The following is a 24,871-nucleotide window of genomic DNA, read 5'->3' as shown; positions in this document are numbered from 1 at the left end:
AAAAAAATAATATGAAAAGATAATGAATATATAATACTTATATAATGATACTTAGATTTAAAATATAATTAATAAAAATAATAATATGTGTACAAAAGAAACGGAACAAATAAAATATAATAGATATATAAAAAGTAATTACTTACAAAATAATAATTGCTCATGTTCGATTCATTAAAGTATAAATATTTGAAACGTTATAGTAATTGAAATAAATTGAAATCAAAAAAACTATCTTTTATTTTCATTATACCTTGTTAAAATGATACAAAAAAAAAAGTATCAAAGAAGTTGAAGTATTCAAAGTATTGAATTATTTCCAGATTAAATGGATTAATAGACTTCAATTGGTTTTATAATTTTGTGAGGAAGAGATATACATATCTTTCATGTATCTTTTCATTTTGAATTCTTGTTGGTATTCTGTAACATAAAATAGCAATAAAATGAAACTTTCTGATACGCCTACAATCGCTATTCTAAAAATCATCATTTTGGAAAGTTTTGGAAATTTTGACTTTCGATTTTTTCAAATTTGAGATAAAAATTAAATTGTTAAGACTTAAATTATTAAAATGCGAGTTCTCGAGTTTTTAAAATAAATCTAATTTGACTTCATATACTTAGACACAGTAAGTACAGTTTTGTAGAAAAAAATTTTAATTTCATAAAATTTTTCAATAAAAAGATTTTATTATACTTATGCATTATACATTAAATTTTCTATGATTTTCACCGAGATAAAATATCGAAATAAAATATCGAGTCGAAACATCGAGACGAAACATCGACACAAAGAGACTGAGTAAAGTGAAAATCGCAATGGCCGGTAAGTCGATTAGAAAATATACGACATTTCTCCGATTCTTTTTTCTTCTTTGACACAACGCATGTAATGAAAAGTCTGACCTCACGGTATAGTTGCATTGAAGCAAGTTTCTCTCGTCGTGCATTGAGGCCGATTCCACGGTATAATGCACACATATGACTTATTAAGCCAAGTTTATGACTGATGAACAAACATGAAGAAGCATCAAATTATAAGCGTGACAAGCATCAATGAACATAATCTGCAACATATTATATACTTAATTATACTAGTAGTATCATTAAAACTCTTAACATGAACATAAATATATAAAAGTGAAAAATTTTACTTACATACATAACTGTTTAGGAAGACTGATGTGAAGAGTATTGAAAAAGATAATGCTTTCGTGCAACATCGTGTAACATTGTATACCATATTAAATGTCTTATGTTAGTATTTAATAGTATTACACATACATTTACATCTTTAATGTGAAGTTAAACAATTAAATTTTTGATTTCTGTGCTTCTTTATTTAGAGTAATGAAATCAAACGCTAGAATCGAATATCAACAAACAGGAATAAATTATTTCTATATATTTGTTCATTTGCTTCCTTCGTTTATGTTCATTTGTGTTCACTCGTATTTACTTGATCTTGTTCATATGTAAATCATGATATAGATCTGATTTTATAACGCAGCCGGATAATATAAATATATATGTAAATTACTAACTCTACTATAGTAACTCGATAACGAATTGATTTATTTCTTTTTGTAGGCGTATTTATGTGAGATGTATGAGTATGAGTGCATGGATACTTTCACTACGGTCGAGGTCTCCCATATACAACGCGATTCGACTTCCTTCCATAACAGATATGAACTTTCTCCGGTTTCGCAGCAGCTGCGGCTCGATCGCATGGTCACGTTGCGTCATGTTAAATCTAGATTCCATGATAATCAAGCGATATAATTATGCAAAGGTGTTAATGAAATATTAACAATTATATTGGTAGTAGCAGTGAACGAAGATGACATTTAGATGTTTGAAAAAGAGGTGAAAAGAAACGATATAATTTCTATTTCTATTTTTATTGAAAATTCATATAATATTAATAAAAATTCAATCTATCAAATTATTTTTTGTCATATATTAAATTTTTGATTCAGTTTTGGCATCTGTGTTATGTAAATAATATAAAATAATGCAATATAATAATTTGTATCATTAATAATTTTCTTCTTACTAAAAAATATAAGTTTCTATAAATTTCACTTGTAATATAACTAGAAAAGAAGAATAAAAGAATAATAAGAGACTCACTTTAACAAAATATTAATAATTAACTTTATTCATAACGACATCGGTTAACAAAGAAAGGTAACAACAACATTGTATAAAAAAAAGGATAGAAGAAATATACATAAAACGCATTAGAATATGGACTTTGTCGATTAATCCTTTTAACTGTCTACTTATTCTTACGACTAAAATAATATATACAATGGCTTATGTTACAATACTTTCTCAAATAGTTTTTTTGTAGAAGTTCATACTATTTAATCAGCGTTGGGAAAACGTGAAATTTTGTGCTAGACCGCTTTGATTTTTTGCTGGTGGTGGTACCAGATCTTGACTAATTGATGGAGCTTCAGCCTTTGATGATCTATCCCACCTGATCTTATTTTCATCGATTTGATATTGTTGTTGCTGGCCCTGAACATTTTGCTTTGAAATAGTGTCAGGACTGTAAGGAGCTATCTGAGAATCTTGAACCTGTGTATCTTTTCGGTCCCAACCGTGATGAGGATGATGATCGTCTATAGGAAACCATTCCGATATCCAGACTGGTTTCCAAATTTTTTTCCATGCTGGAACCCAAATTTCTTTCCAAGCTGGTACCCAAATTTGCTTCCATGCTTCTTTCCAAGCTAACTTTTTATCAGGTATCCATTCGAGTTTCTTATCAGTCTTCCAAATTTGTTTCCAAGCCTCTTTCCATTCCAATTTCTTATCAGGGACCCAAATAAGTTTTTTGGATGGTTTCCAAATTTGTTTCCATTCTTCTTTCCAAATAAGCTTTTTATCATCCACCCAAATTTGTTTTTTAGCTGGTTTCCAAATTTGTTTCCAGGCTTCCACCCATTCTAACTTCTTGTCTGGTACCCAGATCTGTTTTTTTGCTGGTTTCCAATACTTTTTCCATAATGGTTTCCAAATTAGTTTCTTCTTCCACAGATCATGACTGGTATACTGCCAACCATGATGATCGGTACCGTGATAATGTTCTCCGGGAATGCCGATCTTGACCCATTCAGGAATCCAGATCTTTTTCCAAGCTGGTACCTGAATCTCTTTCCAGGCTGGTACTTGAATTTCTTTCCAAACCGGTTTCCAGATCTTTTTCCATGCGGGTACTTGAATTTCCTTCCATGCTGGAACTTTTATGGGTTTCCAAACGGGTTTCCAGATTTTTTTCCAGGCTGGTACCTGAATATCCTTCCATACTGGAACTTGTATTTCCTTCCACACTGGTTTCCAAATTTTCTTCCAAACTGGTACTTGAATGTCCTTCCATATTGCCTTTTGCGTTGGAACCCAGACGGGTTTCCAAATTTTTTTCCAGGCAGGTTTCCAAATCTGTTTTTTTGCTGGTTTCCAAATTTTCTTCCATCCTGGTTTCCAGATAAGCTTCTTCTTCCAATAACCATGATCATGATGATCATGATGATCATCGTGATGTTCTTCGATTGCTGCACCATTCCCACCGCCTCCAGAATGGCCAAAATCAGCACCAATGTCACTACCTCCAGAATGACCAAAACCACCGCTAACATCACCACCTCCAGAATGACCAAAACCACCGTTAGCGTCACCACCTCCGGAATGACCAAAATTTGTAGAAAGTGCTGCTCCTCCTCCAGAATGACCAAAGCCACCTCCATCACCACCACTACCTATATCGCCACCATGACCGCTTGAATCTCCACCATAGCCGGAACCCAAATTACTGTGACTTCCCAAGTCATCACTCCATTTCTTTTGTGCCAATGTACCATATCTATATATATAAAAATTATTCAAAGTATTTTTTAATAATTTAAGTATTTTTTTAAATAATTTATTAATAGCGAAATGCAGAGATAATTGATATAAAGAAAGTATAAGAAAAAAATATAATAAAAAAATAATTAATAAAAACAATTAAACTTACGGAGTTTGTTGCTTAGATTTCTGTTGCTGCAGCTGATTTTGATCCACTGCTTTGCTCGCCACAAATGCGACTTGCAATAGCACCACTAGTGCAACCTGTGAACAATATAATTGCACGAATATTATGAAATTTCACTACATATACATACATTTAGCATCTATCTTTTCTATCTTTGAATTCCAGAGTGCTGGTTTATTCGCATTTAGATCTCGATAAGAACCCGAAATATGAATGTTCATGCAAGATCATACAATATGGAGAAATCTCTATTTTTTACAGCTATGTTCCAGACATGATTTTTAACGACTGTTCGTTTATGGAACATCACTTTCGAAACTCGTTGCTGATCGATAATCAAGTAACATGTTTGTCGACTAGTAGCCGGCGTCATACAGTTCCGGTTTTGACCACTGTTCTCAAATTATTATATATATCATAACTGAAAAGAATTATAATGATTATTGAAGTCATTTAAAAATTATATTATATTATAAGAATATAATATGAATTTTTCAATGTATAATTATTCACTAATGAATTTCTACAAATCTGAATCCACTTTTTCTTCAATTTTCTCTGAAAATCAAAAAATAATTAAAACTAATTTTATAATAATCTATATTATATTACCATTTACAAATTTACCATTAATTCCATTTTTCAGTTTAATAATCATCTGGAGCATTTGGTCTTAATCGGTTAAACGGTAATCAAATTTTAGTCTACCAAAAAATCTCAAATACGATAAAGGTGACAATCAACATGATTACCATTTTTCGATAGTGACACTACTTACTCCAAATACGATGAATCTCGAAAAATATCACCTATTGTTTTGTTCGCATCCTTGCTACGATGAAAATTCATTCGAGAACATCCAGCTTACTAAGAAAGGTTATTTAAAAGTTTCACGGATATGGATGAAATTGAGAAAACGTCATCAAAACGTATTTTAAGAATAAAAACTGACCACGCATCCCGGGCGAATCCTCATATTTCTCGCAATGCCGCCCGTCGGGCTCGGGCCGCGTATTCTTGCTCCCTAAGTGCAGGAAAACGTAAGTTACTTCGTCCAATCAGTGGAACGCCGTAGTTATATAGGCGCGTATTCTCCCCCAGTGCCATCGTCTGAAGGTGACTTGTGGTGTGTCTGGGCCAGATGGTAAAAGTGGTGGTAAAATCGGTCTGGAGGTGGAGGTAGTCCCATAGTTGGAGGAAATCGAGACACGATAGTGGTGGATTCCGACGAGGCTATGTTACGGAAAGCTCTCAACTCGATTGTTTAGCGTTGGGACCAATCTTTTGTTTCTTACTTTTTGTTGGTTGATTAGATCACATTGTTCCATGTGAAAAATGTTACGACGTCTTCGGAAGCATTTTTCTCTCCTACATTTAAATTTTAATGATATACGTTTTCGTTTCCTTTTTCAATTATAATATATAATATACATCTTACCTTTCATCTTATTCTTCTACATTTTATTATACTGATAATATATATATATATCTGTGAAATCGTTATTTAAAAAATTGGATAGAGATCTTTACAATTGATTCCACTTTAAATTTTTCTCTATCCCTTACATTTTACTTCGTGTTTTATATTTATGTATCGATTTCATATAATTCTTCTGACAATTAATATCGTAAATCTTACGAATAATATATGTATAATATTTTATAATTATCCGGAAAATCATGGTAACTATTTATTATATAGGTTCAAAAGAAACTTAATCCCATCGCTACGTTCGCTCTCCTTCCTCCTTGACGGTGTCCACCTCCCAGACCAACGATCTTTCTTTATACCACGAGGGGCCATCGTTCCGGAGAAAGTGATCGAGAACGCGATCCGGTCGGGCAAGCCTTACGGTTTCGCTCTCTTGATATTTACGCGGCTCTGTCCAGTGAAGGCGAAGTTCATGGAGAGGCAAGGTTATGTAGCAAGGTTATACCTGGTGCTCCAGATTACCTAGATGGAAAAGTAATGGCAAAAGGAGATCCGACCGTATCACATTTGTGTTTCACGCGAATTTTTTCCTCTTGAATGATTAACTAACCGTTTTTATGTCCATGCAGGTTTCTCTCCCGGAAGATTCCAGGAAGATGGCTCCATGGTTGGACCACCATCGTTTTTCCTTTCACATATTCTGTCATCATTGATTGCCATAAAGGTGTCTGATCGACGCGAGATTACCACTTGAGCAAAGTTGATTTGAAGCAAAGATGATGTTTCCCTTGCTGAAAATAGTTAAAAAATTTTTATACTTTATAATCTTTATGAATGGTAACATTAAACATTAAACAGTAGTTTGGAATTTTAGAATATTTCCAATATTTGTTTCCAATTTTTGAAATTAATATAATTTAACTGAAGTTATTATTTATAAATGTTAATGTTTTATGGAAGAACAAAATTAATTGTTAGTTGCAAAACAATCATTGTATATATTTTTCTTTTGAATGAAAATCAACTTCTATTTTGCATCATTTCTAATGCGTTTTCTTTCTTAATTAATTAAGCATTCAGATCCATTTTCAAATAATATATGTTTACAAAATTTTATTTTAAATCATGTTATTATATTATTCATCAGCAATACGACAAATAGTATGTAGTAATATCTTATTTAATCAAATATTTGTATCAAGATCATTACAAGGTGTGGAAAATGAATTTTATTCTTAATACAAGAGATATAAAAAAAAGAGAAGTTATGTTCTACGTATTATATTTATAATCTTGCTTTTGCAAGATTTACGTCTGAAACGAAACAACGCGCGCAAATTATGGCGGCATTGCGTTTTATTTGAAAAGCTCATAATCACAGACGCCTGCACTGGTGAAAGTACATGCTAAAGCGGAAAGAAATATTATAATGCAAAAGCAACGATTCGTTCAAATAATTTTCTTTAAAATTTCAAAGAAATTTGAAATACACTGGCAATCGTGAAATTTGTTTCAATATTTTATCCACAAATTTAATGAAAAATAGAATTTAAAAAGAAAAAAAGAAAATAAATAAAAATACAGAGAAACGTAATAAAGCCTAAAGATATATGAGAAATGGATGATGAAAATAAAAAATAAAAATTATAAGTTAAAAAAAATAAATGTTATGAAGAAATATAACATATAACATTCTTCGCTTGAAAAATTTGTTTAATTGAGTGATATTTAAGTGATAATTATCTAAATTCGCGTGAAATATGCAACAAAAGTATATGTATATTCATGGAATGAAAGTGAATTCTTCATTTTACAAAGTCAGAAGCCTGATTGCATACGAAATTTTTACGATATGTTTTAGGTATTCTAGTTCGTAAATCACTTAGTCGCCTAGTTGCTCTAGATTTTCAGGTTTGTACCGAAGAATAGTTGAAATAGACGTTTCACTGTTTCTCTGTGTCCGGGATATTAATTTTCGCCTGATATTTTCTTTTAACTTCAAAAAAAAAAAAAGCTTATTATCATTGTTGGAAATTAAAAGTTATTATTCTTAGAATATTAACATTTTTTTATGAATTATAATAGCTTCAAGTCTATATAATTATGTGTCGTAATTTAAAATATAAATGCGAAATAAATATTGGCTGTTATTTCCTATTTTTTAAAAAAAAATTAGTAGGCGTTTTCGATTCATTTCAATGTAGCAAAAAAATATCAAAATCATATAGCAAGCAGTAGTTTGAAATAAAAAGGAGGATATGGTATGACACATGAATCGTTTGACGCGTGAGTGGAAAGAGAAAAGGGATATTTGAAACGTTCCAAAGACGCGACAGTAAATAAAGGATCGAAATATTTTAGAAATTCGTATTTGCACTCGAGATGGTCGACTTATGGGCGAATACTTACAGCTTTCTAAACGTCCCGCCCTCGAGGTAGCTAGCTGATATCTCGAAATGTCTTTTCTTCATATTTGGGTTATGGGTCTCAATAAAAAATTTAGAGAAAACAAATGTGCCAAACGTGCTTGGAAATGGTTCAATTCTTATCAGAAGTAAAATTAGATCTTTCTTCTATTTTCTTCTTAGTTAAAAGTCTGGAAGTATGAAATCTCGTCTGTATTGTAAAATTGTAATTAGCTTAAGTTAAATTTTCTATAATAAAAAATAATATCTATTTATAATATCTATCACATTCTTAAAGAAAGATAACAAAAGTTCTATGAATAATTCTATGAAAATGATAATTTCTTTTTTTTTTTAAATACGTACATGTCAAGAATGGATCTATTATCTTTGGTATCTATTTCATATAAAACAAAATAAAAATCTGCACGATACTTTCCATTTCTTGATTTCTTAAATCAATTCATGTTTCTATTGATTTTATTGAAGTAATCGATTTAAATCTTTAGACGAATTTCTCCATCAGTAATTTTTTCTTCTCACTTGTCTATCTTGAATAATCGACAAAGGAATGAGCAACCATGTGAATAAAATGAAAGTTTTATTTTTCCTATTTTACGATATATATCTTTCGCGTTTCTTTTGATTTTATTAAAAATGTTTTGCTTTTCACTAATGATGAAGAATATCAAATTTAAAAATATAAATTGAATATTTAAAGTCATGGTAAATCGAATTATAAGTTATTCAAAGAAAATATATTTTTTTTAAAATAAATATTTGTAAATATTAAATTCTTAAAAAAATATTTTTATAATTATTGTAAAAAAGCATACAATTTAGTTAATATCAGAAACACTTGATATGACGTTACTTTAACACATATATAAAATAATGTCTAAAATATTTTTAATATCATTACTCATGTTTATTTTTTGATTTTTATCTGTGTAATTTCTTAGAAGTGAAAGCGATTATATATTATTTATCGTTAAATATATTTACCGATAGGTATATTTATACGCGTTCATATTCATATCAACAAATTGTTAATAATTAACACTAATAATAATTAAAGATTGTTGTTATTAATAATCATTGTTTCCATACATTAAGAGACATTGTCGTGATTTTTATTAATTAAAATGTCCAATCCATTTCGTTGTAAATAATATTATTCACGATTTAATTGACGATTTAATAATCAAGTCTAATTATTACACAATGCTGAAATGATCTTGTAATATATTACGTGTCATGTATATCATTATACGCTGAACTTTCCATTTAAACTTCTCGAACGAACTTCTCAATGCACATCAAACAAACAAGAGCGTGCTCTGTCGGTGATCTTTGTGATTTGGAAAAAAGTCATGGGCAAAAACATCAAACAATATTACAAAGAAAGTAACTATGAAGTATAAAAGTAACTATGAAATATTAATTTAAAAAATAAATATTATTTTATTATTATAATTTTACTTATAATCTATTTTCAAAAATTTATTTCGAAGATTTATATTGCATAAAAAATAATAAATTTTCGAAATGTTTTAAAAATCTTGACGGTTGGTATATTCTACCATTTTTGTCGAATGTTCAACAGATGTCAACTCAACTGAAATATTATTTGAATTAGAGTGTCTAATTTATGATCCATCCGTTATATGATATCTATATACATAGAATACGAAAACCGGATATTGTATGAATATTTGCCAGTTCCGGCAATGTAGAAGTTTAGTGAAAGTAATAAATACCGTCGAGAAATTGATGTAACAGCCTTGCTCTAGACTTCGGTCTATCTCGTCATTCTATTACGAACCATAACGCCTTCTTAAACTACGACGGATTGCTCTTTTTAATAAGTGAAAGGTGTTTCATAGTTCGTGGTCGACATTTCAAAATTAACTAGAATACTGTATTTGGCTGAAATAAACTGTATACTCGAAAGAATTATGAAAGTAAGTAGTTTAAATGTATTGTCTTATTTAACTGATACATTTAATTGGTCTATTAAAGAATTTATTAAAGAGTTTATTAAAGAAAAAATTATTCATTGAAAAGAATTAAGTAAAAGAAATATCCAAATATTTCTTTTTCTAAATATTTTTATACATTTAAATACTATAGATATTGAAAATATTATTATATAAGTTTTAAAATTATTGAATTTCAATAAATTTTCAAATTATCTTTATCAAATACTTTTATTTCGAATTACATATATAAATACTTGAATACACTATATTAGTATCGATTCTATTCATTAGAAAGCATAGTGTCACATTCTTATTTGAAAGTGAATTGCGTAGATTTTCTTCGGGTCGCAGATTGCGTACAGCGTCTCCTTCGATTTCCTGGCACGCAATTGCGTAGACCTCGATATATGCTTTATCCCCGTACAGTATAGATTGGAAACCGGATGTTCTACTCTCTACAGAAATCTACATTGACATTTTAAGAAACTAGCCTAAAAGTTTTTCTTTTCGCGGTGAGATCTTGAATGACATTGGAATATGAGGGAGAACAAAAGAAGCGAGCAGGCGTGAAATATAATTGTTAGAACCGACAATGAATAGTGACAGAATGCGCTAATCGCCAAGATTAACTTTCACATATTATAACAATTTTATGAATGTACTGGAATGTTCTGAAAGAATAGGAAGCTTTATTAAGATCATAGCCGATTACTCAACTATGCTTGAATAAATTTTAATTTTGCAGAAATTTTCTCCTGTCATTAACCTTGACGACTTAACTTAAGATATCTCCTATTTAATGTTCGGTTAAATTACACTTGGTATCTTCGTATATATGTACATTCTATTCTGTTGAATGTATATGTTTCTCAAATGAAAAGATAATAAATAAAGTGCTACACATTGAACAACGTGTTTTACGGTTAGATAACAAAAATTTCACTTCATCAGTTCAAGGTAAAGTTCACGATCTAGCTTATTTAGAATCTTATTTCATATATTTTTAATTCGTGATAATATCAAGAAAAATCATTGTGAATTTAAAATTATCACGAATAATTTGAATAATTTACAAAGAAGATATCGATCAATGACTTGTTCACGATCGGAGAATTTATGTTACTCTTTAACATTAAATATTAAAGATAAGAATTATTAGCATATTTTTTGAATAATATTAAAAAATTTTATCAAATTAAAATATATCTTTATTTTTCGATAATCAATGATTATTTTATTATCATATATATAATATAATATAATAAAATATAGTATTCGATATGATAAAATATAATAAAATATAGTATTCGATACTAGTGGAAATATAAATAACTAAATAAAAAAAAAAAATATCGTATTCTAAAGGTCATCAAGGCTAGTTACCCTTTTCTCATATGATTCAATCTTCTCTTTTCTAGTCAACCAAATAAGCAATTTCCACGATGGGAAAGTCACGATGGTGGTTACATCCTTAGCATGAAACTGTTCGAATGAATAGAGAGTTGAAGATGCATCTGAGGTCGAAAAAAGTTATGTTGGGTCGAAAGTGAAACTAACATTTCAACGTGGTAATGTGATCGAATAAAAAAAATTATTTAAATCATGAATTTAATAAGAAATTCATTAGAGATTTTCGTGAAATATTTATTCAAAATTCAAATTATTATTATATTTATATATTGAATTTTTCATATTTTAAGATTTAAGAAAAATTGATTTTTCTATAATGATTTAGAAGATTGTTTTATTATTAGAAATTATTAGAAAATTTCTCAAGAGATGCACAATAATGTATTGTTTGTAGACAATAAACTTCCATATTTACATGAATTATAAGTCTTCGAGATTTATATAATTTTGTATAATTTTGTTGAAGATGTTTACCGAAAAACTTCCGGAATTTCTACGAATTTTCTCATAATCTTTTTATGATGTTAATCTTCGGTCAATTTTCAAATTGCAGTTGAATTTCCGGCATATTTATAAATACAGTAAAAAGCTATGGTTGCATGGTTCAAAGTCCAGTGTCTCGATGCATTCGAGACGATTCCAATTCGAAAGTGAAACCTTACTCTGTAATCAATGATGCGTCCTCCAATGGTGCAGGTGAAATTTTGATATTTAATTGTATGTTCAATTGAATGTCACGGAATGTTTATCGATCAGATAATATATAAATCTATAAATCTTATTTGAAGTTAGCTTATACTTATATCACGTACGTATGTATATATGAATATATATTTTTATATGGCTACATGCTATTATCCATAATAATTATAATAATCAATCTAATTAGCAAAAATTAAAAAATGATAAGAACACAATTATTTTTATAAATATATATATATATATTTTTTTTTAAATTTAATGGTTACATTCCAACATATTAAACATATCTTTTATTTCGTTAATATTCATAGTATGTATACATAGTATGTATATATATATATATTTATATAAATATATTTAAACACATAATTTAAAAAAATATATTATTTGTTTTTAAAATTTATTTCATACTATAAATTGAAAACCATGACTTCTAAATAAATATTTAAACAAACGTAAATAACAATAATGTTCATGAAATAAATAAAACACAAATTTTATTACGAAAATATAATTGTGCAGTAAAATGCGTTCAATCCCAATTCGAAAGTGAAATTTGTTTCAATTCGCGATCAGTGATGCACGTTATTTAGGTGAAATTACGTTTCTACTCTAAGCTATCATTACCATTGACCTATATGTTTCATTTACGTTACAAATGATTTCACATTACATACAATATAAAAGCAAATAAACTAGTTATTCGCTTACAGTATAGCTGACGTAACTATTCTATTAATATTCCTTTCATTTATTTATTATACTGATAATCAAATTCTATTCATTTCGATTCATTTCGGGAATAAAATTTTTTGTATAATGTAAGGGATATGATTTATAAAATTCATAAAAAATCATGAAATTTTAATCTCTTAATCATTTCAATCTCGAAATATCCGAATTATATTTGAATAATCAAATTCCAAAGCATAAAGTTTATAAAATGTGTAAATTTAGAATTTGCCTTAAACATGTAAAGTATCATTAAATACATTATATAAAAATTTCCAATAAATTATAACGATGCCCGAATATTTAATTCTTTTAAACGTTTAAGTATATCAATGTACTTGAAATTTTAATGTCAAAATATCTAAATTCTCATGTATTTAAAAATTTTTCAGATATTTGAGTTCCAAAGTTTCTTTGTTTCTTACGCAATCCAGGAAAGAAGATATTCGCGAGTTGTGTAAGTTTTCAGTGATAAATACGTTAATTTATAAATTATACTTTCTCCATGTGCGAGCAAGTAAATTTAAAAAAAAAAAAAAAAAAAAAGGATTGTCAATACGAGATTCGTAGAGGAGATATACAAAGGAAGAATGTACACGTGCTCGTCTTCATCACAGCAACTCATGTGAAAGTGGCCTTGTCAAGTAACCGTAGATCATGACGATGCTTTTCGCCTCTTCGCATTCTATGTAGTATACGAGAGTTGATCAATGATTAAAAAGTACTCCAATATTCAGCTTTCGAAAGAAGCACTTGATTTGCTTGCATCAACGCGGCGGAAAAAGTACAAAAGACCAGTCATATTTATAATTCGACGCATGCATTAGTTGAAACAATATATAAATTATATGGTTAATTGTAACGAAAAGTTTTGCGTTTAACAATGCGTAATTAAATGAATCGATGTCACCTTTAAATTGAAATATAATTCAATTAAAATATGAAACTTTATCAATAAGAATTATCAATTTATATATTATAGATAGTTTTTTTTTTTTTTTTTTTACATTAATGTGTAATAAAAATTGCAAATTTTCTGTTATCATTATTGTGACAAATAACTGATATATATATTATATTTTTAATTATTCATATTATTATTCATATTATTTACATAATTATCGGGATAACAAACGATAATGAGTGAACTTTGCTAGAAAATGTAAATTAGAAGAAATATTAATATCGTTTTAATTAATTCTTGGCAAAGTTCAAGTTTCTCTTGTTATCTTATGATAAAAATATCGATAGATTGCAATTACTATAAAAATCCAACGATATGAACGATTCACTTTCTATTGGGTAATATATGTCCTCGTGTCACGCCATACATAAAGAATGAATAACTTTCAATAGTTCGATTTACTATTAATAAATTATGAGCGCAAGGATATGATTCATACATATATTATATGTTATATATGTATATGATTCATTACATAAATTATATTAAAAATATTCTTCCATTATTTCTTTAAGTGACTATAATTGAAAATAAAATAGCGTAGATAAAATATTATATCGATTTTACTGCATGGGATTTTTTTATTGTAAAGAAAAACTGAAGACTTTAAAAAAAAATTTCACTATTTCTATTAATACATTTAAAAAGTAAGAAGAAAAAAATAATTGATTAAGATAAAAAATAATTAGGAAGAGTTGAATATGTTTAATTTCTATTTTTTATTTTTTTATTAAAAAAGAATTTCGATGAAATTTTTTAATAAAATTTTTTTAATTTCAAATTTTTATATATTTTCTACTCATGGTAGATAGCAATTATATTATTACACTGATAAACGTAACAATAAAAATATAAAAATCCATAAATAATTTTAATAATTTATTCACATTACTGAAAACTATATTAGATTGTATATGTAATATTATAATAAGATAAATAAATAATAATAAATTATATATTGTATATATTTCTTTTTTAATTTAATTTAAATTTTGAAAAATATGGCTTTAAAAATATGGTTTGAAAAGTATGTTTTCAAAATCTTTTTTTTTTTTTTTGAAAACACGAAAGTGTTTAAAAAACATAAAATACGTAAACTTCATATTTATGTTTTTATGTTAATTTTACAAGCTTGTTACGAATTTATTGTCATTTCTATTTATTATTTATTATTCATAAATTTTCTAATTTCACAAGAACTTAAATATATATTATCTCTAGTCCATAATAAAATTCATCTAAATATATCATATTTATAAGATAGAAAAGAAGTTTAAGATTATATTTTTGTATCGGCCATTTAATAAATCGATAAAAAAATTCATTTTTCCCAAAATATCTCCAAAATGATATATCTTTGATCAAATCTTCTATTATCAAATTTTTTAAAACTTATTCTTTATATCATCTTCTCAAAATCAAAATCGTGAAATCCCCTTTTGATCCTATTAATCTAAATCTAATTTTTCCAAACTTTCTTCAAAATTTCCAAAATTTCTAAAAATTCAAAAAATTCTTATCTCAATCTTAATCTATATACACAGATCCATTATCTTATAAGACATAAATTCTTACTTAAAAATTCGTCTTAATCCTAAATCCTAATCTAATTTAATTTTTTTCTCCATTTTTCAATCTCCATTTCTTCATCTTCCAATCTTTTTTTTTTTTATTTCTTGCACGCTCGCACCGTGCGCTCCAAGATCATCGGAGCTCTGAAACTTAATGCTCGTACGATCGTGTTATATACGAAGCGCCCACCACCGGTATCCGGAACTTTCACCATCCATGGAAGCCGGTCGACACGTTGATTGGAGCTTCTCTTTGAACTCGTCCCGCGATCATATTATATGCTAATTGCATTTACTACTCGTGTCTGCCTCGCACAGAGATATTTCCACCTGTAGGTGGATGTTCGAAAGCGGCTTCCCTTATCTCCGTTAAGAAAGCGCGGAAAGAAATATCGTGAATTTTAATGTTGCGCCGTGAGATAGCGGTGAAGAAAGCGGAGGAACGATATTTCCTAGTAACATTATGAATCGCGATATACGATTATTTCGAATTTATTTATTTTTTATTATTATTTATCCATTTCGTTATTATCGTTATTAGACTGTGAGACTAGAGTTAGAAATGATTCATAGGAAGATAAAGATAAGAAAGAAAGATTGCACTCATTTTAATTATATCAATTTTTGATTTATCGATATTTTAGATTCTTATCATTAATTATGTCGTTGCTTTCAAAACTGATATAAGTTTCATTATTGTACACTCGAGGGTTTGAATCAATTTAAAAACAAAACAAATGTTGATTAACAATGTTTTTAAAATTATTTAAACTTATTTAAACTTGAATTTTGTTGTACAATATTAATAAAAGAAAATGAACAATTTTTTAGCTACGAATGAACTTTCGATTTTTGTTTGAATTCATTTCTTGATAAAAAAATTTTTATCAATCTAAATCGAATCGAATCAAGTTGCTTGAACCGTGCGTGTGGGGCAGGCTCGAGTCGGGACATCTTCTATCGAATTTAAAAAATTTCCTCGGCGGACGATCGATCAAATTCGCTCTTCGAAAGTCGCTTTTCCTTCTTTAGTCATATTTTTTTTCTCCCATACGTAGATCCTCTTTCAAAGAATGATTAAACACAGGCATCCGACCATCTCTTCTCGCCATCCTGTTTTTTTTCTTTTCTTCTCCTTTCCATGCTTCTCATCCCACAGCAAGTTGTCACGCACACGGAAAACGGAGAAAGTAAAGGTCGTGAGCGATGAATCGCGACCCTGAGGACCCTGACATGTACCCGTTCCCTTGAATCTCATCTTATCCCTAGAAAGCATCTTCCCCCTCCTCCTCCCCTCCTCTTTATCTACCTCCAACTCTTCTTCCTCTTTGTTCGATAGAAAACTAACAGCTTTCATCCAGGAGGAAATTAATGTCTAGCGTGTGAACACGATTCCTCGTATTTGTGGCTCCGCGCTTGGGAATCGAAACGCGGAACTTTGCACTTTTACTCGCGTGAAAAGTAAATTTCGAGAAGTGTGGAATCGATCGAAATTTTTCTTCCCGGAAAATTTTCTTTTCCCTGAAATTGTAATTGATATTGAACTCGAAGTTGAGAAAAGGGAGATATATTTTTTTTTTGTATTTTTTACTCGCGTGAAAAGTAAATTTCGAGAAGTGTGGAATCGATCGAAATTTTTCTTCCCGGAAAATTTTCTTTTCCCTGAAATTGTAATTGATATTGAACTCGAAGTTGAGAAAAGGGAGATATATTTTTTTTTTTGTATTTTTTACTCGCGTGAAAAGTAAATTTCGAAAAGTGTGGAATCGATCGAAATTTTTCTTCCCGGAAAATTTTCTTTTCCCTGAAATTGTAATTGATATTGAACTCGAAGTTGAGAAAAGGGAGATATTTTTTTTTTTTTGTATTTTTTACTCGCGTGAAAAGTAAATTTCGAAAAGTGTGGAATCGATCGAAATTTTTCTTCCCGGAAAATTTTCTTTTCCCTGAAATTGTAATTGATATTGAACTCGAAGTTGAGAAAAGGGAGATATATTTTTTTTTTTGTATTTTTTACTCGCGTGAAAAGTAAATTTCGAAAAGTGTGGAATCGATCGAAATTTTTCTTCCCGGAAAATTTTCTTTTCCCTGAAATTGTAATTGATATTGAACTCGAAGTTGAGAAAAGGGAGATATATTTTTTTTTTTTTGTATTTTTTACTCGCGTGAAAAGTAAATTTCGAAAAGTGTGGAATCGATCGAAATTTCTATTCTCGATCTGAAAATTTTTTTTCCCCTGAAATTGATATATTCGCGTTACAATTTAATTTACAATTGTTGTATTCGAAATTGAGGAAGAGAAGTAAATTTCGAAAAGTAAGAAAGAGTGAATCGATCGAAATTTCTATTCTCGATCTGGAAATTTTCTTTTTCCTGAAAATGAAATATATATTACAATTTATCCGTAATTTAATATATTCGAATTAAAACATTCGAAATCGAGAAAGAGGAGATGTATTTTAGATAAAGATTGGATAAGATATTATCGAAGATTGTATCACATCATTGAATAAAAATTGATATGAGATCAATCGATAAAATGAAACGATTTCACAGATGTTGTGAAGGAGGAAAACTTTTTTAGTAGGAATTTCTTTTTTTTTTTTTTCTAAGAATTTCAAATGAATTCTATCTGGGGGGCAAAATTAAGAAAGTCAATTATATCGATTTTTTTTTAAATTGAATTGTAAACGTGTTATTATCGATATAACTGATAATCAAATCAAATAAATCGAATAATCTTATTTTGGTAGAAAGATTAATCAATAATCACAGAAGATTTTTAATAATTATTAAATTGATATAAAATCGATTGAAATGGCGATTAATGATAAAAAGAGATTATCAAAGATCATTTATCATAGAAAGAAAGAAAGAAATCTGCTCTCTGAGCATTTTGGTGTTTGTATTTTCTTTAAACAGAGTTTTTGAAAAACTCCCCCTTCTCCCTCCCTTTCCTCTCTTCAAAAAAAATTCAAAAATTATTTATCATCCTCGTATATTGCGTGCACAAGACGAAGTTTGATCAATAATAATTTCTTATTATATTTACAAAAACGAAGATTAAAAATCGTTAAAACACATCGAATTACAATTTGACATTTTTCGTTAATTAAGTATATAAGATTCACGTATGATAAAACAGACACTTAAAGCCTCACGTTGAATCTTTATAAAAAATTTATTTGAAGGAATAAAAATATCTAGATTAATAATATCAACGTTACCGAATTTCAAGATCATCAATTATTATTCATTATTATAACGTTTGCTCGACCGCGCGTGGCTAATTGTTTTGACCTGTAAAAAAATTATCGCAAAGTGCATTTTTTTTACTGCCATTATATAGAGACGCGATAAGAAAGCAACGCTACTGGACTCGTGGCAAGAGGATATTGTGCCTTCTTTGATGGATATTTCGAGAAAGAGGACGGCTGAGAAGATTCGTCTAGAAAAAAAAAAAAAAAAAACTTGCTGAAAATACTCAAAGAGGATTCTGTCAAACGCAAACAAGACTTTTGCAAGAATTCGATTAAAAAAATCGATCGATTTTTGAGGTTTCCTTGTAATCAAAGAAATATCCAATGTTCTCTGAATGTTATGGAGATAAATTATTCATCTAAACTATTGTTTCATTAATAAATGTTGATAAAAACTTTTCCATATTTTTTTTGCATCCTTACTTATTTTTTTCACGATGCAATATTATCATACTCTCTTTACGAATATAAATTGTATCAAATTATTTTAGGGGGGAAAACAGATATTTTTCTCAGATGTGTGTTGCTCGTGTGTTTGGAATCGAAAAAGAAAACTTGAAAATTTAAAAAAAGAAAAACTGTACTTTATTACGATAACATACACAACATGGTACAAAAATATCCATATCTATATATATATATATTTCTCTATACGAAGAGAAATATCGTTATTTACAAGTAAAGTAAATAAGAAATGATTACACTCGATGTGTCACGGTATGGCTTGTCCGAGGACATGGACAAACAGCGCGAGTTTCTTAAATTCTAAAGACCGAACAATAAAATCGTACGATAAAACTTCTTACTTCCGAACGTTAAATCTTTCCAAAAAAAAAAAAAAAAAAAAAAGAAAATATCGAATTTCGTTCGATCGAAAGTGGAATAATCTCGCGTACGATAAATCTTGGAAATTCGTCTAGAGAGAGAAAAAAAAAAAAGAAACAGAAGAACAAGAATTCGTCCTCTTTCTTCCAACCTCCATTCCTTTCGCAAGAAAGAGGACCTTTCGTTCCACCACAATCGCAACGTGGTGGTATCCCACTAATTCTTCCCTCGAGAGGAAAGAAGAAGAACGCAGATCGATTATCGAGCTCGATCCAAAGACCTTCGATCCCTTCCCCTCCCAAGTTACGAGGCTACGCCAACAGAAAATTCGAGCGAATTTTACTAGCGAAGGATCTCGCGAGAAGATCGGGAGGGGCGAGGATGAAAAAGAGTTACTTGTAGCCGTGGTGCTCGTCGTGGTGGGGTTGAACTTGTACCCAAACTTTCTCCCAAACGGGCTTCCATACCTTCTTCCACGCTGGTACCTGGACGTCCTTCCAAACGGGCACCCACTTGCTCTTCCACTCGTCCTTCCACACCTGCTTCTTCTGCGTCACCCAGATCTGTTTCTTCTCGGGCACCCATACCTGGACCGACTCCTCCTTCCACACCAGCTTCTTCTCCGTGGCCCATGCTTGCTTCTTCTCCGTCTTCCACACCTGTTTCCACTCGGCCTTCCACTCCAGCTTCTTCTCGCTCACCCACACCTGCTTCTTCTCCGTCCTCCAGATCTTCTTCCACACCGGTTTCCAGATCAGTTTCTTCTTCCACAGGTCGTGGCTCGTGTACTGCCACCCGTGCTGATCCTTGCCCACGTACTGTTCACCCGGTATCCCGATCTTCACCCATTCAGGCACCCAGATCTTCTTCCAATCCGGGACCTGGACCTCTTTCCACGCGGGGACCTGCACTTCCTTCCACACCGGCTTCCAAACCTTCTTCCATCCCGGCACCTGCACCTCCTTCCACACCGGCACCTGAACCTCCTTCCACACCGGTTTCTGAACCTTCTTCCAAACCGGCACCTTCACCTCCTTCCACGCGGGCACCTGAACCTCCTTCCACACAGGCACCTGCACCTTCTTCCACTCCTGCTTCCACGCCAACTTCTGCTCCGTTTTCCACACCCGTTTCCACTCCGCTTTCCACGTCAGTTTCTTCTCCCATCTCCCCTGCGGGGGTTGAGCCGCCGGGGGCCCGTACGAACCTGACAATCCGCCCAACGATCCTCCGCCGCTACCGTACCCTTGGTCGCCTCCGTGGCCCGATGGGGCGCCGTACGACGAAGATGGACCCGATGGGACGCCGTAGCTGGACGATGGGGCACCATAGCTGGAGGATGGAGCGCCGTGAGAGGAGGATGGAGCCGATGGGGCGCCGTAGCTGGACGATGGGGCACCGTAGGAGGAGGATGGAGCCGATGGAGCGCCGTAGCTGGACGATGGGGCGCCGTGAGAGGAGGATGGAGCCGATGGGGCGCCGTAGCTGGACGATGGGGCGCCGTGAGAGGAGGATGGAGCCGATGGGGCGCCGTAGCTGGACGATGGGGCACCGTAGCTGGAGGATGGAGCCGATGGGGCGCCGTAGCTGGAGGATGGAGCCGATGGGGCGCCGTAGCTGGAGGATGGAGCCGATGGGGCGCCGTAGCTGGAGGATGGAGCGCCATAGCTGGAGGATGGGGCGCCGTGAGAGGAGGATGGAGCCGATGGGGCGCCGTAGGAGGAGGATGGGGCGCCGTAGGAGGAGGATGGGGGTTGTGGCGGCGGTGGAGCACCGTAGGAATCAGAGGGTACGTTGTAAGTGGATCCAATTACGGGAACCCCGTAAGAGGTTGCTGGCGGAGCGTATTGACTCGGGGGTGGGCTTAGCGGCGCTCTGAAATTCGTTCGTGTGTTATTGCGCATTAATCGAGATCGAATCGCAGGTTTACTCACTCTTTCTTTATCCTTATCGGGTCTCCAAAAGCGGACACGAAAAGGAGGGTACACAGGAATAACTGTAACGAGATTATTTCATTGATTAGAAATATTAGTCGAGGAATGCGAAGACGGATGCTTCTCGCCGGAAGGAAAGGCACGCATGCGTGTGTGCAAATGAGGCGATCATGAGGCGTGGCTGGACGACTGGCTATGATTAGCAGGTAGCTACTGTGTAATTGCACGTAACACTTTCAATACTATCGATTCAATCTCTCGTATTGTGAGTGAAATAGGCACCACGTACGCGAGCATTATACTTGTAATTACCGGCTGATTTCAATCTATATTCCGCTCGACCTTCACGGTTTTTATCCCCACTCGATCATGCGAGAGTTCGAGTAACCTTATTCCCTCTTGTTTTCCCTCTTATTTCAACAATCTCTCTCTTCGAAGAACGAACTTGAATGTGAAAAAAGAATTTAAGCACACTCGTGAATTATAAAAATTCGTGCGGAAGATTTCAAGCGCAATCGCGTTCATCTTGATAGATTTAATGAGATACGTTTCTTGATCCAATTTCTCTCTTGTTACACGGGGCTTATTTCCATCTATGATTCGCACGAGGTGATTCAGCTTTTTAAAAATCGTATTTTCTCAATTCGAATTTATAATTAGTTCGATTCCACAATCGAATCTTTTTCTTGGAAAATTCGTTATCGCATTGTCTTTTCAAGAATTTTAAAAAAATTAATTCGAATAAAAGTTAAGAATTAAAGTTAAAATCGGGCTAACTTTACGAGCCGCTTCTCTTTCCAAGATCGATCTATCGAAAATCGATAAGAGAGAGAGAGAGAGAAGGAATGGCGACAAGAAGATCGATTTACCAATAACTTATTCTGGAAACAACAAAAAAAAAAAGAAGTCACGAATAATAATGATATAATAACATATCTTATCGATTATTTTACGACGAGCAACACGTCGAATCATTTTCTTGAAAAATTTGTTTGTTAAAAATCAAGTATTTAAAATTAAAATCACGAGCCGCTTCTCTTTCCAAGATCGATCTATCGAAAATCGATAAGAGAGAGAGAGAGAGAAGGAATGGCGACAAGAAGATCGATTTACAAGTTTAACTTGATGTTCCGGAAACGTCAAAAAAAAAAAAGAAGTCACAAATAATAATAATAATAATAATAATATATCTTGTCGGTTATTTTACGAGCATGTCTCTCAAAAAAATGAAAGTGTCCGCGTGCGAACCAACGAACCGAGTGTAAACAGGACTGAGAATGGGGTCAACGGTGGCCCCCCTTTTTCTCTCTCTCTCTCTCTCTCTCTCCGTCTCTCGTGTTTTTTTTTCCCCCCTTTTCCGTCATCAACGTAGAAACTGGAGGTCGATCGTGAAACTCGTGGCCTCAGAAGAACGGAGGGGAAAGTGTGCTTCTTCCCAATTTCGCCTCCCACCCTCCCCCCCCCTCCCTCTCCAATATAAATTCTCTCATTTTTCGTCCCTCATTTCCGACCGCCATTTCGGAGAACCGGTTTGCCATTGCATCGCGAGTTCCTGTTACGTCGATTACCGCCGCCGTTTGTCAAGATCAAGGGGTAATAAACCCGTCGATCTTCCAAGTTGGAAGTGGAAAATTTCGAAAAATTGAGTATAATAATCTTGAACGAGAATCGCCATCGACCGATTTGAATGCAGAAATTTGAATGCAATTTTACGCAGTGGATAAAATAAAAATTTGAACGGATCGATGAGTGGAGCGAGCCTGATTTCCATCCGGAACGATCTAAATTCACGAAAGTATTAGGAACCAATAGAAAGTTGTTGAAGAAAAACATGGCATTCAAGTTGGAAAGGAAAAAGTGTGACACGTCCTCGAGGTCTTCGCGTTATTCATACCGTTATTCATATGCGGAATGAATGGCCGAGAGAATCGAAGAAGCCACGCCAAATATTTACAAATTTCAGGCGGATCGATATTTGAAGGATTCGAGAGATGTATTGTTCGTGATTTTTCTTCTTTTTTTCCGGGGGGTTACGTTTCCGTGAACTTGGCTGGGAACGAGAGGAAAGTGAACGAGTTTCGTTCGCATCTCGTTTCACGAGAGATGATCATTCGAGGCACGAGTACACCGTTCAACTTTCCATTCTGAATATCTCCTAGAAAATAGCTCTGAATTCAGTGACTCGAACGAGCCTCGACTCTCCGCTCGTCACGTCGAACGATCGACGAGGGTTAATTCGATGTCTCGAATATCGTTGCATCGACGCACACTTTAAAAATTCTAGCTGATATCTTGAGAAAATTAACACGTTGATCTATTTATATATATATATATATATATAGCTCCATTTTTAAAATCTCTAGCTGATTGCCATTTTTCCATCCTCTATCTCGTTGCATTCTAATTTTACAACTTCGATAACATTTAACTTTGGACAACTTCGTGTTTTATCACGAAGCAATATATTTTAAGTACTTTCACTTCCTTTTTTCCTTTTTTAAAACCACAATCCCACAACAACAGCATTCAGCTATAGACTCTTATCCTTTTTTACACGAGGCTTTCGAAACCAATGCCAAATCGAAACGAAAGGGTTTCGAGTCCGCGAGAGATTCCACTAACTCCTTCGATCACTTTCCCCTCCCCCACGAGTTCGTTGATGATAAAAAGAAGATCACAGCTTTTGTTCCCTTTTTTTTTTCTTCTTCTTCTTCTTCACAGTCGTACACACTCGATTTACTCGATTTACACGTATCGACGTCACGTACGATTATCACGCGTAAGATGGCGATGATGTTTAAGGAGAAAAAAAGAAAAGAAGAAAAGAATGGACACTGACCAGGCTGAACCGCATTTTCTCAAGTTGAAGGGGTGTCGTTCACGTGGAGAGAAAAAAAAAAAGAAGAAGAAAAAGAAGAGTAAACGGCAAAGGCTGCCGCCTTTATATATATATATATATACGTGTATATATATATATATATATATATATTCTTTTTCAACTTTTTCACTTTATTTTTATAATAATGTTACGGTTCGTCACTCCTCTGACAAATTTCTCGTGTCTACCGTGCCTTTTATAGCGAACGTTCCCTCCGCCTAGGCGGCTAGTCGCCCCTAGAACACAGAGAGAGACATACATTTCGAGGAGGGGTATACCCGTTGTTAGTTACGTTCTCGACGGCCATACGATGGCTCACATCTTGAACTTACCTGTGGAGAGGGGGGAGAGATCGTAACGGGCGTTATGATCGGCCGTCGACGAAGGTAAAAGGGGCATTTGGCAGCTCATCGCACGCGGTGAATTTTTCTCCTTTTTTTCCTCCTTCTTCTTTTGAAAGAGGCGGGAGTTAGAACACCACCACAACAGCGAAGTTGGTCGTAAACGATGGAGGAGATGTTGGTAATAATGGAAAGTGTTACGATTCGATAGGAATTATTAATCATCCTGTTAAATATTTAATCCCCTCTTTGATTCGATTTGATTCAAGCGATGATTTATCTTATAGAAAAGAAAAAGGAATTTCGTAGAAGTAGTTTGGAAGGGGGGGTTTAGAAATTCGGATTGGACGGGAAATGTAAATTAAGGAAGTGACGCGAGGGCGAGAA

The 24,871-nt window shown here is 32.5% G+C and overlaps 2 protein-coding genes and 3 long non-coding RNA genes across 5 annotated transcripts; 3 read left to right on the top strand and 2 right to left on the bottom strand.

The window, feature by feature from the left end:
- Positions 1–807: 807 nt before the first annotated feature.
- Positions 808–2,149, top strand: LOC147657334 (uncharacterized). The gene is made up of 3 exons (XR_015292530.1): positions 808–1,100; positions 1,178–1,260; positions 1,594–2,149. It is a non-coding gene; the product is annotated as an uncharacterized LOC147657334 (long non-coding RNA).
- LOC100871062 (uncharacterized) lies at positions 2,140–5,862 on the bottom strand. Its single transcript, XM_003692992.4, has 4 exons — positions 5,487–5,862; positions 5,001–5,416; positions 4,031–4,125; positions 2,140–3,877 (listed from the first exon to the last, which is right to left on the bottom strand). The coding sequence occupies exons 2-4, from the start codon at positions 5,022–5,024 to the stop codon at positions 2,380–2,382; spliced, it is 1,617 nt and encodes a 538-aa protein (XP_003693040.2). The 5' UTR covers positions 5,025–5,416; positions 5,487–5,862; the 3' UTR covers positions 2,140–2,379.
- On the top strand, positions 5,238–6,520 carry LOC147657333 (uncharacterized). The gene is made up of 2 exons (XR_015292531.1): positions 5,238–6,014; positions 6,110–6,520. It is a non-coding gene; the product is annotated as an uncharacterized LOC147657333 (long non-coding RNA).
- A 2,948-nt stretch (positions 6,521–9,468) lies between these two features.
- Positions 9,469–13,569, top strand: LOC105735268 (uncharacterized). Its single transcript, XR_015292604.1, has 4 exons — positions 9,469–9,849; positions 11,286–11,435; positions 11,831–11,973; positions 13,104–13,569. It is a non-coding gene; the product is annotated as an uncharacterized LOC105735268 (long non-coding RNA).
- A 5,499-nt stretch (positions 13,570–19,068) lies between these two features.
- On the bottom strand, positions 19,069–24,321 carry LOC116414245 (uncharacterized). The gene is made up of 3 exons (XM_086909956.1): positions 24,105–24,321; positions 21,266–21,327; positions 19,069–21,206 (listed from the first exon to the last, which is right to left on the bottom strand). Exons 1-3 carry the CDS (start codon positions 24,117–24,119, stop codon positions 19,724–19,726), a joined length of 1,560 nt encoding a protein of 519 aa, XP_086766082.1. The 5' UTR covers positions 24,120–24,321; the 3' UTR covers positions 19,069–19,723.
- Between the last annotated feature and the right edge of the window lie 550 nt (positions 24,322–24,871).

Source organism: Apis florea, unplaced genomic scaffold (genome assembly GCF_048593485.1).
Source record: "Apis florea isolate Af1SG1 unplaced genomic scaffold, ASM4859348v1 contig_3170_pilon, whole genome shotgun sequence".
In the NCBI taxonomy this organism is placed as follows: Eukaryota; Metazoa; Arthropoda; class Insecta; order Hymenoptera; family Apidae; genus Apis; species Apis florea.
This window is presented reverse-complemented; position numbering and strand designations above follow the sequence as displayed.